General features: G+C 35.1%; 2 protein-coding genes and 1 long non-coding RNA gene across 13 annotated transcripts; 2 read left to right on the forward strand and 1 right to left on the reverse strand.

The window, feature by feature from the left end:
* The first annotated feature begins 20 nt into the window (after nt 1–20).
* On the forward strand, nt 21–3805 carry LOC105637766 (putative glycosyltransferase At5g03795). 7 transcript variants are annotated; one of them, XM_089724835.1, is made up of 4 exons: nt 22–177; nt 568–1417; nt 1503–1574; nt 2138–2322. In XM_089724835.1, exons 2-4 carry the CDS (start codon nt 647–649, stop codon nt 2180–2182), a joined length of 888 nt encoding a protein of 295 aa, XP_089580961.1. In that variant the 5' UTR covers nt 22–177; nt 568–646; the 3' UTR covers nt 2183–2322. The 7 variants fall into 7 exon arrangements, with proteins under 7 accessions (XP_089580962.1, XP_089580961.1, XP_012076762.2 ...); XM_012221372.4 differs by having other exon boundaries at nt 1503–1633; nt 2138–2280; XM_089724833.1 differs by lacking the exon at nt 22–177 and adding an exon at nt 2887–3805 and having other exon boundaries at nt 1401–1417; nt 2138–2486.
* Nucleotides 3806–4817: 1012 nt separating this feature from the next.
* On the reverse strand, nt 4818–7557 carry LOC149493975 (uncharacterized). Its single transcript, XR_016322180.1, has 2 exons — nt 6788–7557; nt 4818–5064 (listed from the first exon to the last, which is right to left on the reverse strand). It is a non-coding gene; the product is annotated as an uncharacterized LOC149493975 (long non-coding RNA).
* Nucleotides 7558–8534: 977 nt separating this feature from the next.
* On the forward strand, nt 8535–13446 carry LOC105637768 (Exostosin family protein). 5 transcript variants are annotated; one of them, XM_089725080.1, is made up of 6 exons: nt 8555–8675; nt 8899–8935; nt 9422–10429; nt 10517–10647; nt 11570–11918; nt 12431–13446. In XM_089725080.1, exons 3-6 carry the CDS (start codon nt 9485–9487, stop codon nt 13097–13099), a joined length of 2094 nt encoding a protein of 697 aa, XP_089581206.1. In that variant the 5' UTR covers nt 8555–8675; nt 8899–8935; nt 9422–9484; the 3' UTR covers nt 13100–13446. The 5 variants fall into 5 exon arrangements, with proteins under 5 accessions (XP_089581208.1, XP_089581205.1, XP_089581206.1 ...); XM_089725082.1 differs by lacking the exon at nt 8899–8935 and having other exon boundaries at nt 8535–8675; XM_089725079.1 differs by having other exon boundaries at nt 8553–8935.
* Nucleotides 13447–13908: the final 462 nt, after the last annotated feature.

The raw sequence follows: 13908 nt of genomic DNA on the forward strand, positions 1-13908 counted from the left end.
AACGAGGTAAAAAACAGATCTTTCTCTCTTAAAGTCTTAACAACTGCAATGAGCCGATGTCCAATGTGGTATAGTCTAGTAGATGAGTTGATGGAGAACACAGCTGATGCCAGTAACCGACAGTAGTCAAAAGGCTTGGAGCCTCTCACTTAGAGCGGTCATGGGAACCCATTACAGGTGCTTATCGCAGTCTTTTGTTTTGACCCCCCAAAAAAAAAGAGAGAGAAAAAGAAAATGAGAAACTTGAAATAATTGGGTAAAAGTTTCTCTTATAAGAAGCTTTAAACTTTCCAGCTCTTAAGAATCCACATTTGGGTTTTTCAAGTATAGGGAAATGTAACGAGTAGATCATTCAAGAACATATATAACTTTATATTCTGTTCTTGTGCATTTCTTTTAAACTAGGATGATTTAATTTTGTTTCATATTCAACCTATGTAGGAAATATTGATAGTTCAGCATTTAACTGAGAGTTTGTAAATTCATGATTCGTGTAGTTTTAGTTTGGGTATTCTCCTTTTACTTTGAACTTTCTAAAAAAACTGCGTTTATGAATTCTTACGGCAGGGCCAGAGAGATGATAAAGATAGGGTGCCTCAGCTAGCTTATTTCTTCATGGAATAATTAATTATCAAACTTTCATGGGATGGAAATCACTGCCGTATTTCAGAGATTATGTCTCGTTAAAATTCGGAGGTTGCTGATGGTAATCAGCGTGGCAATTATTATTGCTGCTCTTTTTCAGTGTTTTGCGCTTCACTATGGGAAAAGATTGTTCCTCTCGTCGGCTAATGAGGGTTCTATAGTTATGCTGATCAGCAACGCCACTTTTTCAAATAATTCAAGACCAAGACCAATCTATGTATCTAATATTATAGCAAATGCTACTTATTCCTCCGATTTGGCTGAGGAAGTTGGAGAAGAGAATAAAACAAAAGCCACAAGTGTAGACATTGATTTGTCATCAGATAAGAATGAACACAATAAGCTCATGGTGAAGACGGGTGTACTGCTTAGTAACAGTTGGACAATGGGAAATGACGCGAGTACAGGTGACAGTTCTACTCAAGCAACAGCTACAGAAATTGAACATGGGAGCTTTAAGCAACCTGAAAATATGAACAAATTTGAAGCTGCTATTGTGCCAGTGGTGTTACCAGGAATTTCTGCTAAAGATCGTGAAATCATGGATGTAGAATCAAGCACTTCTAGTTCATCCTTCCCTGTTAATGTTACTACAACAGACATTGTATCAATATTTAAAAAAATACAGCCCAAAAGTGCTGTTTCGATCACCTTGAACAATAAGTCTCAAAGGGATAGTATTTCTACATTGAAGAGGTGGAAGGCACAACCAACATCAATATCCCAGATGAATTTGCTATTACTTCAGAGTTTTTCTTCATCTCATAATATGGTAAGGTGGACCTTTTATGATTATGAACTATGCATAATGGGCTATATTTGCTGAAACTTTCACATATTCCTTCCATTTGTGGTAGAGGCCAAAGTGGTCTTCCGCGCGTGATCGTGAACTTTTGTCTGCCAAACTAAAGATAGAGAATGCTCCTATCGTAAGGATTCCTCCTGGACTTTATGCTTCTGCTTTTCGAAATGTTTCCACTTTTCAAAGGCAAGCCTCTTTGAGTGTTCATTTTTATATAAATTTTTCCACATTGAATTTTCTATACTGGTCTCTGGTCAAATTTGAATAACTTTTTCCAATTTGAATAACATTGAGCAATGATCAAATATCAATATGAGCTCAAGGAGTTAGAGCGAAACATTACTGGTTCTTGCCAAACTCCATAGAACTATACCTAGCATTGAAGAAAGGAATGCTGTGCTATTTTGCTTCATAAAATGTGTACTCATGCACCAAGAGTTCCTAGTTTCACTGCATAAGCCTAATAGTTCAATTATTTGGTTACTTTTGAGGAACCAAAGCATTCTGTTAATGAAGAATTATTATTTTTACATTCAGGATCTGACTCATTGATTTGCGTTCATGTCTTTACCCAGCTCTCACTAAATTGAGCTCCATCTCTGTCTGCTTAATTAGTTGAGTTTTGGCTTCCTTTGATTGAGAATTGCCCATTAGTGCCACTGAGTTAAAGCTTCTGTTTGTCTGTTGCAGGAGTTATTAGTTGATGGAGCGGAAGCTCAAAGTTTACATATATAAGGAAGGTGAAAAACCCATATTTCATCAGTCTAAGATGAGGGGAATATATGCGTCTGAAGGATGGTTTATGAAACTGTTGGAGGGAAACAAAAAGTTCGTAGTGAGGGACCCTAGAAAAGCTCACTTGTTCTACTTGCCATTTAGTCCGCATATGTTAAGGACTGAGCTATTTGGACAAAAATTTCAGAGTCAAAAGGACCTTGGAGTATATTTGAAGAACTACGTGGATTTAGTTGCACAAAAGTATATTTTCTGGAACAGAACAGGAGGAGCAGATCATTTTCTTGTAGGCTGTCATGACTGGGTACTGCTTTCCAATTCCTTGCATCATTCAAATCTAACTGATAGCTCAAAGACTGCGAAATTGCAATCCTGATTTATAATATCATTCTTGAAGTGATTGCGATAATCTTACCAGAATAGCTGATAGTTTGTTTCACCATAAAGATTAGCTCATAGATGGTCTGTAATATGTGACCATGAATGCCAAATATTAGTAAGATTAATATGCAAACCGTAAGCCAGTTCCCCTGTATGTTAATGATGCTTATATGTGATAGTGAGGCTCCTGAACTATGGTTACTTTTGGAAAATAGGATAACAATAAATTAGATGAAGTATCCTATCATCTTGTAGCTATGCCCAGTCCCAATCCCTTTAGTTATGCTCCGTAATATCTCATTTGGTGTTATTTTGAATTTCAGGCCTCTCAAATCACAAGGCAGCATATGAAGAATTGTATCAGAGTTCTTTGTAACGCCAATGTTGGTAAAGGCTTCAAAATAGGGAAGGATACTACTCTGCCAGTCACATACATTCGGTCTGCTGAGAACCCTCTAAAAGATCTTGGAGGAAGGCCTCCTTCTGAAAGGCCTATTCTGGCCTTCTTTGCAGGAGGCATGCACGGTTACCTGCGACCAATCCTGCTGCAGTTCTGGGAGAACAAAGAATCTGACATGAAAATCTTTGGCCCAATGCCACGTGATACTGAAGGGAAATGGTTATACAGAGAGTACATGAAGAGCAGCAAGTATTGCATATGTGCCAGAGGTTACGAAGTTCACACTCCTCGCATAGTTGAGGCCATCTTGTACGAGTGTGTCCCAGTCATCATATCAGATAGTTACGTACCTCCCTTTTTCGAGGTTTTGAACTGGGAAGCATTTGCTGTGTTTGTGCAGGAGAAAGATATTCCTAATTTGAGAAACATTCTACTCTCAATCCCAAAAGAGAAGTACTTTATGCTGCAGTCAAGTGTTAAGATGGTGCAACAACATTTCCTCTGGCATAAAAACCCTGTGAAGTATGATATATTCCATATGATTCTTCACTCAGTTTGGTATAACAGAATCTTTCAAATAAGAAGCAGGTGAAGATGTAAACAATTACTGGGTTTTGGTGCTGGGAAAGCTGAAAAAGTTGCAGAAATCACACAACTGTAGGCAACTTTATTATCTGATTCAACCATTACAAGTTATAGCGTTGGCAATAAGCTAGACAGATATTGTTAATGCATGAAGCTTAAACACTATTCGGGGATTTTGCCTCTAACGAGAGCTGCAAAATTCAAATTTGAAATCTTTTAATCTTGGCGCTTAGTAAAAAGATCATCTAAACCATATATATATTCATTTTTTTTTTTTTTTTTTTGGAGGTATAATTACATGCTTTGACTAGTGACACAAATTACAAGCACCCGCTCTTCTTCTAAAGGGCACTTCCCTCGCAAATGGCGCCAAGCTATTTATGCAAGATGAGTGTGAATTGTTTAATGGATATTTAATGGGCCACCAACGGTGTCGCACCCTTTTATTTCGATGAATTGTTTAATCAATGGGCCACCAAAATTCCAACCAGCCCATTAGATATTTAGAGATACTAGTTCTTTCTATCTCCTTATATATTTATTTTTTTATACTCATTTAACTTTTTTATTTATATAATTAAAGTATAAATTTTTATTTAGATTGCAATAAATATAGTGATTTTTATATATACAATAATATTTTTTTTTTTAGTTATATGTCTTACACTGTAATATCTCATTGAAAAAAAATTGATATATTTATTTATCTCTTTAAAATATCAATTTAAATATGAAATATGTCATTTATATTCTCTTCAACATATTGGTTCATAAAGTATATTTATTTACTATAAGAGATTATAGTAAAAATTATTAATAAAATATATAAGTTAATTATAAAACGTAAAATAAAAGGTATATGATATTTTTACAAATCAAATTGGTACTAAAACAAAAAATAAAAACTATATGATTTGAATTAAATAATATATCAATATAATTAATCTAATTTGAGATGTTTGAAAATAATATTTTTTATCTTATTTTTTTTGTCAACCAAATTAGACTGCAATTTATAATTAAAAAAATTTAATCATACCCTTTTTAAATCAACATCTTAATTATCTAGATATATTTATTTAAAATAAATGTGAAAAAAATAAAAATTTTCAAATGCCTCATTGTCACGACCCGATTCCACGGGCCAGACCGGCACTAGGGCCCAGGTAAGCTTAAGGCCCCCGAGGCCCGTAGTAAGCCTGGAACACTAAAATTTGTTATCTTAATATAAATTTCAAATATTCAGCCCATATTACAAAAAAAAAAAAATAATAATAAACCTCAAGATTTTATTTCATCTCATTTCTAATATAGGCTCACAGAATCATTTCGTCTATGATAATACACGACTAAATGTAAGTAAATTCTTCAACTGCGGAGTCACTAACTGTTTGATATACATAGTCTTTTATACATGCAGTTACATAGTGAAATAATTATGGAACTAAGGAAAATTTCTTTGGTGCCTTGCGTCGAAGAAACGTAACCTAAATCGAACTAAAGAGGAACTTACTTCCTGAAAAAATGAAACAAGACATGTGAGTTTTTCCTAAAGTGATAATTATTGCACAACACATACAGTCACACAAATGTGTAAACATATCAATCTAGTCATCCGACTAGTTATATGCTCACGCAGCCAGTCACACAAATGGCATGTCACCAGCACTCACAAACAATATCACCTTCAAATAATCACATCACGTGGAAATTGGTCTGTGGCGTCACCGAAACCCCCGATGAGCCGTCCTCTCACATGGCCCATCCTCTCATAACGTGTGCACCAGGGAGCCGATCCCCCATACTGGCCGACCGGTCTAATCCTCACTTGACCAGCCCTCTCATTGTTTTTCCATTCTCTCTTTTCTTTTCCCATACCAACAGGAGGCAACCCGGTCGTCTCCATCAAATCTAGATCATCAGGCGCTCACAACAGGAGGCCACCCTGCGGGCTGCGATCAAACCTAGATTATCAGGTGCGCCCAATAAAGAAGCCAACCTGTGGTTTTCCATATCATACAAATCACAACAGTAGGTACACACGGGGGCGCCGATCTCCCATTTACCCGGCCGACGGTCCAACCGTCCTCACAAACCCGTGGTGACCCACTTCATCCCAATTCCACACAGCAAAGCACAGCATTATCACAACACAATCAATCAAACATTGCAATTAAATGCAGACATATTGATCAGCTACATATCGAAATGTAATGCACGACTAGACATTCATACTCAAATGCAAACAAATAAATAAATAATATTGACAATAAACAACAATGATGAAATAAATAATTAATTGAATAATTAAATGAACAATCATAATAATAATAAAATAATCAGAGCACTTTATTTATTAAATAACAAGTCAAAGAATTAATCTAAATAAACTTATTGATTATGTTATTAATTAAATCTAGAATAGGTTCTACCGAAATTTCGGCACCACCTCCCCTAAAAAAATGAGATTATCTACCTGCTTAAATATCAGCAATATTATGTCCATCAACCATTACACACCCAGCCCATCCTTCGGGCAATCAAACAAATTAATTTCCCTTCCTCCGTCCAAAATAATCACATCAATATTTAATCGTCAATGTCAAACCTCAACTTATTATATAACATTAAGTAAGTAAATAAGTAAATAAGCAAATAAGTGAAAAATAGCTATTTGATTAACCTCCACACGTTACTAGTTAAACAATTTAATATGAATCCTTAACAATCATATAAAACTATAGCTTATGTATTTAATAATCATCAACTAAATTCGGAGTTTTTCGATACCAAAATTATATATTACACATGTTTCGGCTTCTAATAACAACTAATACATATTCACAAACCATATAAGAATATTTATTAAATCATAAGCTTAGTAGAATTACACACCTAACCGCTCTTAACCGACTAAGCACTCATTTTACTTTTCTTATGCATAATCAACTAGTTTTAGACTAATAGCTACCTAAATATCTAATTAACTATTTCCAATTTATGTTTCACATTTTGATTACCAACTATTATCTTAAAGGACTTAAATTCTAAAGTTTCAAAATTTATTGTATATAACTAAAGCAAATAGTGATTTTAATTACACACCCATAATCTAATATAATCACAACTCTAATAATTATATCCTCACATTCTCCTAAAAATTCTTCAACTAATTCACAGCATATTATTATAAATTTGGAATTTATACCGAGAATTAGGAACGGAGCCTAAGAGCGTACCAATTGAAATTTGGGCGAAGATTCCACGATCAGCACGAAGAGAAGAGAATTCTGCCTCTCAGGGTCTCGCCGGAGTGTCGCCGGCCGGTCACCGGACCGCCGCCGCCGGCCGTCGTGCACGGGGGCCGGAAAGTCGATTCTACCCAGAATTTCACGTTATCCACACCAAATTGCTAGAAATTCCTTAGGGAGCCCAAATCTGACGCTTGTTTGTTGAACCAGTAGCTCATTTGGCCAGAAAACGGAAAGAAAAGCAGAAAATGGGGGCTGTGTAAATCGGTCTAACGCAACCCAAGCGCCCCCCCTTGCTGCGCTAACGACGCCGACACGAAGTGTGAGAGAGATCGGAGAGTTGTCGCCGATGAGAAGGACCGCTCGACTGGTCTACAATCGCCGGAGACGCGACTGTCTCGAGCGAAATGGAATCGCGACTCGCTCGTGATTCCCATGCTTTGCCGGAATCGGAGACGAGGGAGGAGAGGGAGAAGCTCGCCGTCGATGAAGGAGAGGACTGGAGCCGTTTTGTGATGATAAGGTCGCCGGAAAGTCCGTGGAGGGAGGAAGAAGAGAGAGGGGGAGTCGCGCGCTGTTGCTGGCGCAAGGAAGAAGAAGGGAAAAGAAAAAAAGGAAAAAAAAGAAAAAGAAAAGAAAAAAGAAAAGAAAAATCTTGGGCTTCTAGACCATTCCGGTTCGATTCGAACCGGTTTGGTCTAATTTAATGATTCGGCTCGATTTTACTCGGTTTACAGGGTTTTTCACTAGGTCTTCGAATAATCAATTTGCGTTTCGGGTCCGGTTCAATTTATTTTACTTATTTTAATTAGGTTTCATAACATTTCCTCCATTAGCTAAATAAAAATAAAAATAATAATAATAAAAAAAATAGTTAGTAATCATATTTGATTTAGGACAATTAATTTATATATATATATACATAATAGATTAATTGCTGGACTTTCATTTTATTACTCGAAAATTTAACTGTTCTCGGTTTCAAAATTTTCGACATTATATTTAGGCTTGGGCCCAATTTGCAAAACTTGAACTCAAATTAAGATTGTTCACCATTTTCGGCCTATACCGTTAAAAATTCAAATTTTGATTTAATAAAAAATTCAAATGTTTTGAAAATAAAAATTCAGGGTGTTTCACTCATATTTACACATATTCATTTAAAATAATAATGTTTAAGATAAATTACAATAATAGTAAATACAAATAAAAATAATATAATAATAATAAATTATTAAAACTATTAAATTATTATTGCTAATTTATATAATAATATAATGAAATAAAACATAATTAGACATAATAAAATAATAATAGCAAATTTTTAAACTTTGAAATACTTAATTATCTATATATTTATTTATTTATTAAAAAAAAGTTAAAAAAATCCATTAAAAAAAGTTTTAAAAAAATCCAATCTATAGAAATAGTATATATATTTTTATCTTAATATTTTTTAATTAACTATAACTAAGATTATCTTAGAGTAACTTAAATTTTATAAGGACAATATAAAAAATATCATTATTCCATTTCATTATCACTTTTTTTCATGTAATATAAATAGATAGATTTACAAGGGAAACGGTTTCGCCTACAAAATGTTTCAGGGAAACGTTTCGATCTGATAAGTAAAAAAAAAAAAAAAAGAAAAGAAACATTATCCTCGGGTAAGTTGGAATTGGGGCCCATTCCGTCGCTGTCCAGACTCTCTCTTTCGGGTGCTCATCCTGATTCTTAAATCTCAAGCTGGCTGAAGCTGACAGAAAAGAGAACAATATAAATTGTATAATAAATCCACGAACCAACCCTCACCTCCAAGCCTCTAATTGAATTCCAAGTTTGAAAAAAGCCAAAATAATTGCAAAAGAAATTAGTAAGTTTTATTTTTTAATAATAGTGGCTGTCTGCAAACAGTCAATACAGCTATTAGAAAAATCTTCTTTGCTAAATTTTTATTCTAAAATAAGCTTGGCAGAAAGATTCTCTCTTTCCCTTTATATTTTTTGCCCTTTAGAGGCCTGTTCATGTTTTCTTTAGGTGGGTTAGATTAAATTATTGGGAAAACAGAGGTTAATTGGTCATTTTTCTGCTCTCAGCTGGACTCTTCGTTGTCGTCTTTGTCAAGTTGTTGAGGTTTGTGTATCTTTCATTTTTCAGCTCACTTTTTTTTCTCTTTTTTGTGTGTGTGAGTTTTTGTGTCTGTTTGGTTCCCGAGAGAACTATCGTTCAGCTTAGTTTGAGCTTAATTTTTACTTCTTTCATATTGTCGATATAACGGAACTGTAATTCCTCTTACTTCTGCTGTATCGCAGCCCAGATGATTTAAAAATCTCTCATTTACCTTTTGATTTTCATTTGTAAGATTTTATATGATCAAACTGTTTATGGATTTACTCTAATTTGGATTTTTCTGCTCTTAATTTCCTTATTGTTTATTTTCGCTGCTTTGATAATATAGGGTTCGTATGCTGCTCTTTTTGTAATTGAATTGTGAGTTGCAAGTCCACTCTTTTACCCAAGTGTGTGTATTTAGTAATGCAAGTCCCTTTCAATTTGTAGTTGCTCATTATCTATTTTATTTTATTTGGTCTGATTGATGGTATTATGCTGCAATACAAGGTCCTTCTCAACAATGAATAGGTGATTTCTGTATTACTTGGTAGTCAGATTTTTTTTCCTCGTATGGAGTTCCGGTTTCATTTTCATAAATTATGCCAAATTGAAAGAAGATGGCTTCTTCTGGTGGGTGCAGTGGCTATTACTCATTTACTGTTTCAATCTCTATTGCTTCCATATGGAAATGCTCTTCGTTCTTTATTACCCAATAGCAATGAACCAGTACAAGATACAAGCAGCTTTCCAATCTTACAATCTTCCACAAAGTCTGTCATGGTTCGCAATGCTCTCACAGTTGATACTTCTAGCTCGAGTAAAGTTTCCACAGTTGATGGTGTAGTGGTGAAAGATGCTGTCAATTCTGGTGGAAATGGAGACATTAGTCATGGTGGTGGATTGAAGAGAAACAGTGGAGACACAGAGAATGATTTCTCATCTGATAATCAAGATCAGGATAATCATTTTGAGCTTGCAGTTGCTAATGATGGAGATACTGATGGTTTTGTATCTGAAAAAGAGGATTTGGAGAATCCTATCGAGCTTGTTGTGGATCGAAATATAGATGATGGTTTCCCATTTGAGGATGTGGTGGATAAAAATGGGACTTTCATACTGGAAAGTATCAGAAGTCGAGAAAATAATTCTATCATGGACTTTGCCAGTGAAGCCAAAATTGAAATACCTCTTTATCAGAATGTGAAATCAAACCTTTCAACGGACTTTCATCTGGAGAAAGAGTTGGGGCACATAAACGTTACTTTGAAATCACCTCCTGTAGGATCAAAAGAAGTACCTTCATTAACAAATATCACCAGTTTGAGATCAAATGGAAGTTCCTCTATTGGTTCTGCTATCCATAGAGATGGTGTTGCAACTTCAAAAAATGATTTAGCAAAGATGAATAATCATGGAAGGAAGAAGATGAGATGTGAGATGCCTCCAAAATCAGTAACATCAATAAATGAGATGGACAGTATATTAGAGCGACATCGTCGGTCTTCACGTTCAATGGTACTAATTCTATACTGAATAACAAATTCCTTTAATAAGTGCTTTATTCAAAACAGGAAATCTGAACCCTTTTATGTATGCTTGTAGAGACCAAGATGGTCCTCTCCACGAGACCGCGAGATTTTGGCTGCAAGATCACAAATTGAAGGTGCTCCAGTTGCAGTGAATGATCGAGATCTTTATGCTCCTCTCTTCCGAAATGTTTCCAAGTTTAAAAGGTAAGCCTAATTCATGGCGTGGATTACTGGTTCAATTGAAAGTTATTGCTCTGAATAAAACTTGCCCACAGTTTTTCAATACTTGCTCCACCTTTGTATTATGAACATTGGTTAAATCAAGTACCATAATGTAAAAAATCAATTAGATGACGGAGAAGTATGGGGTTGAGAAAGATAGGTGTGAGAAAGAGAGACAGAACAACTTCGAGATTACCAATTGATTTATAAGTTGCCATAACATTTTTAGAGTCTAGTTGATGCCAAATGTGCTGGTGGCCATATGTACAGGCTGTAACTTTAATTATCTGACACTAGGTTGCAGTTTTCTTAGTCAAAATGTAATGATCGACTTTGCAGGTCGAGACTGTAGATGCATGGAAAATTGAGTTCTTTAATTTATGTTTTTCCAGTTGAGTATATGATGGATGAAATGTGCTGCTGAGTAACCAGTGTCAAGATTTGAGCTACACTTGGACAGTGTTTATCTCAACCCCAGCCAGTGCACTAGCATGGGCTAATAACTCATAAATTTTAGGTTGAGGTGGTAGACAATTGGAAATGGAGTGCTTTGTAATTTGGTTTTGCTACTTTGCATGCATTATTTTATGGTGTGCCATTTTTAGGGATGAATCAATCACTGATATTCATTTCTAGTCCTGATAAGGTTCTGGTGACCAATGCATTTTGCACCTTTTTTCATGAACAAGTACCTAATCATGTTGAACTGTAGATCTTTTTCTCTCAATGTTTTATATGTTTGATTTGTCTTTTGAACTTTTTGTGTAGTGATTGCCCATTTCTCCGAATTCTTTAATATATTCTCATTTGTATCTTTCTGGTCTGATGTTGAAATTGAATTCCTGATGTAAACTTTCTGATAACCCAATTTTAAACCCACTTTTTTTTTTTTTTTTATTTTCAGGAGTTACGAACTCATGGAGCGCACACTCAAAGTTTATATCTATAGGGATGGAAAGAAACCCATATTTCATCTACCAATATTGAAGGGGTTATATGCCTCGGAAGGATGGTTTATGAAACTGATGCAAGGGAACAAGCGTTTTCTTGTGAAAGACCCTCGAAAGGCTCATCTGTTTTATATGCCATTCAGTTCTCGAATGCTGGAGTATGCACTTTATGTGCGTAACTCCCATAATAGAACAAATCTACGCCAATATTTGAAGGAATACACAGAGAAAATTGCAGCTAAATATCCTTACTTTAACAGAACTGATGGAGCAGATCATTTTCTTGTAGCTTGCCACGACTGGGTATTCTCTCTTTCCTTTACTTCTACTGCTGGTTTAATTTAAATGAATTTCACAAAATTTGGTGGAATTCAATTGAATTCCATGTTTTGCTTGTTTGGTTTGAAAAAAAATTTAGAATTTACTTCTAGTAATTCAATTCTGGTTATAACTAAAACCCAATTGTATCATAGGGATGGAACTGAAATGAATTCCACAGAATAAATGCCCATATCAAGTAAATTTTATCTTGACTTCATCTGCCTTTTACTCAACTTCTCTTTTATACGAATATCTAAGTAAAGCATAGATGATAGTATTAGCATGTCATTGACAGATGATGCTGCTGAGGTTTTGCTTTGGTCACCTCAGTTAAAATATGGGTGGAATAAATGACTAAATCTGAGAAGCATAGTGCTAGTTTTTGTTTTGTGTTAGCTTTCATGCATGCTTTCACGAGTCCTGCCTTCGCCTTTTCTTTCCTTTTCCTTTTTACTAGCCATTTATGTGCGATATGATGCATGAAATTTTTACAGGCTCCATATGAAACAAGGCACCACATGGAACATTGCATAAAGGCCCTCTGCAATGCTGATGTCACTGTAGGCTTCAAAATAGGAAGGGATGTGTCTCTTCCCGAAACATATGTCCGATCAGCCAGAAATCCTCTTAGAGATCTCGGAGGAAAACCACCATCTCAAAGGCACATTCTTGCCTTCTATGCCGGAAATATGCATGGGTATCTGCGACCAATCTTGGTAAGTCACTGGAAAGATAAGGACCCTTCAATGAAGATTTTTGGTCCTATGCCTCCTGGTGTTGCAAGCAAAATGAATTACATCCAGCACATGAAGAGCAGCAAGTATTGCATCTGCCCCAGGGGCTACGAGGTCAACAGCCCAAGAGTGGTTGAATCCATCTTTTATGAATGTGTCCCTGTAATTATATCTGATAATTTTGTTCCGCCATTTTTTGATGTCTTAGATTGGAGCGCATTCTCAGTAATCCTTTCTGAGAAAGACATTCCCAACCTGAAAGAAATATTACTTTCAATACCAAAAGAGAAGTATCTTCAGATGCAACTTGGTGTCAGAAAGGTTCAACGGCATTTCCTCTGGCACCCTAACCCAGTAAAGTATGATCTCTTTTACATGACTCTGCATTCAATTTGGTATAATAGAGTTTATCAGGTAAAACCAAGATAGAATGTGATATCAAGCCGATCTGGAAATGAAGAGCAGAGGTGGAAAATAGAAATGAGAGATGGCATCTGAATTAGAGATGAAGCTGTTCAAGAAGAAACTATCCCACCTTACTTGATTAAATTTGGGAAATCATGTAAAAGAATTTGTACTATAGCATCTTACTGGCAGTTTCCTGTATATATCTTGTTAATTATTTTCCTCCTGTAAAAGATCTTAGAAATTTTAGGGCTCACTTAAACAGCTAGGAATAATTTTGCTGTGTTCAGCTGTTTGATTTACAGGCACTGGTTTTTGTTTATTTAGAAACCTTCCTCTTTCTGTCATAAAGGCAATTTTTTATGTCTGCATTTGTTCATTCTTTGAAATTATTTTCTCCAATTTATGACCTCATACTCCATTACTCAATTTGTATAACATGAAATTCCTTCACCTGCTTCATACATATGCAAGTCATCATTAAAACGGAGTTCCCTAATTTGTACGATTCCTTTTCCTCGCTAGGCATGATTTGAAATTGTCCAAGTTTCCTGAATTCTTATATTTTTTTTTTCACCAAACCTTGCGGTTTGCTTCCCCACTGATAATCTTTCTCTACCACCAAAATTGAAAATTATTTTTTCCAAAACACTTTTTAATAGTACTTACAAAATAGTTTGAACTTGTTAATTTAGTTATTTTCAGCATTACAACTATAACAATTAAGTTCATACGAATTATTTATTTTTCTCTATTATGTTCATAATTAAATTTAAACTAATATTAAAATATAATAGATATTTTAAAATAACTTCTTGTTCTTTCTCTTCTCC

The sequence above is a fragment of the Jatropha curcas genome, chromosome 8 (genome assembly GCF_041381405.1).
Source record: "Jatropha curcas cultivar XTBG-Jc1 chromosome 8, XTBG_Jcur_1.0, whole genome shotgun sequence".
NCBI lineage: Eukaryota > Viridiplantae > Streptophyta > Magnoliopsida > Malpighiales > Euphorbiaceae > Jatropha > Jatropha curcas.

Bases quoted from the DNA above. Each gene is read 5' to 3' on its own strand.
- LOC105637766 (XM_089724834.1), top strand. From the start codon at position 2,151: ATGGAGCGGAAGCTCAAAGTTTACATATATAAGGAAGGTGAAAAACCC. The intron at 2,487-2,886 runs GTACTGCTTTCC...TTTGAATTTCAG, and splicing joins TTGTAGGCTGTCATGACTGG to GCCTCTCAAATCACAAGGCA.
- LOC105637768 (XM_089725082.1), top strand. From the start codon at position 9,485: ATGGAGTTCCGGTTTCATTTTCATAAATTATGCCAAATTGAAAGAAGA. The intron at 10,430-10,516 runs GTACTAATTCTA...GTATGCTTGTAG, and splicing joins GTCGGTCTTCACGTTCAATG to AGACCAAGATGGTCCTCTCC. The intron at 10,648-11,569 runs GTAAGCCTAATT...TTTTATTTTCAG, and splicing joins AATGTTTCCAAGTTTAAAAG to GAGTTACGAACTCATGGAGC.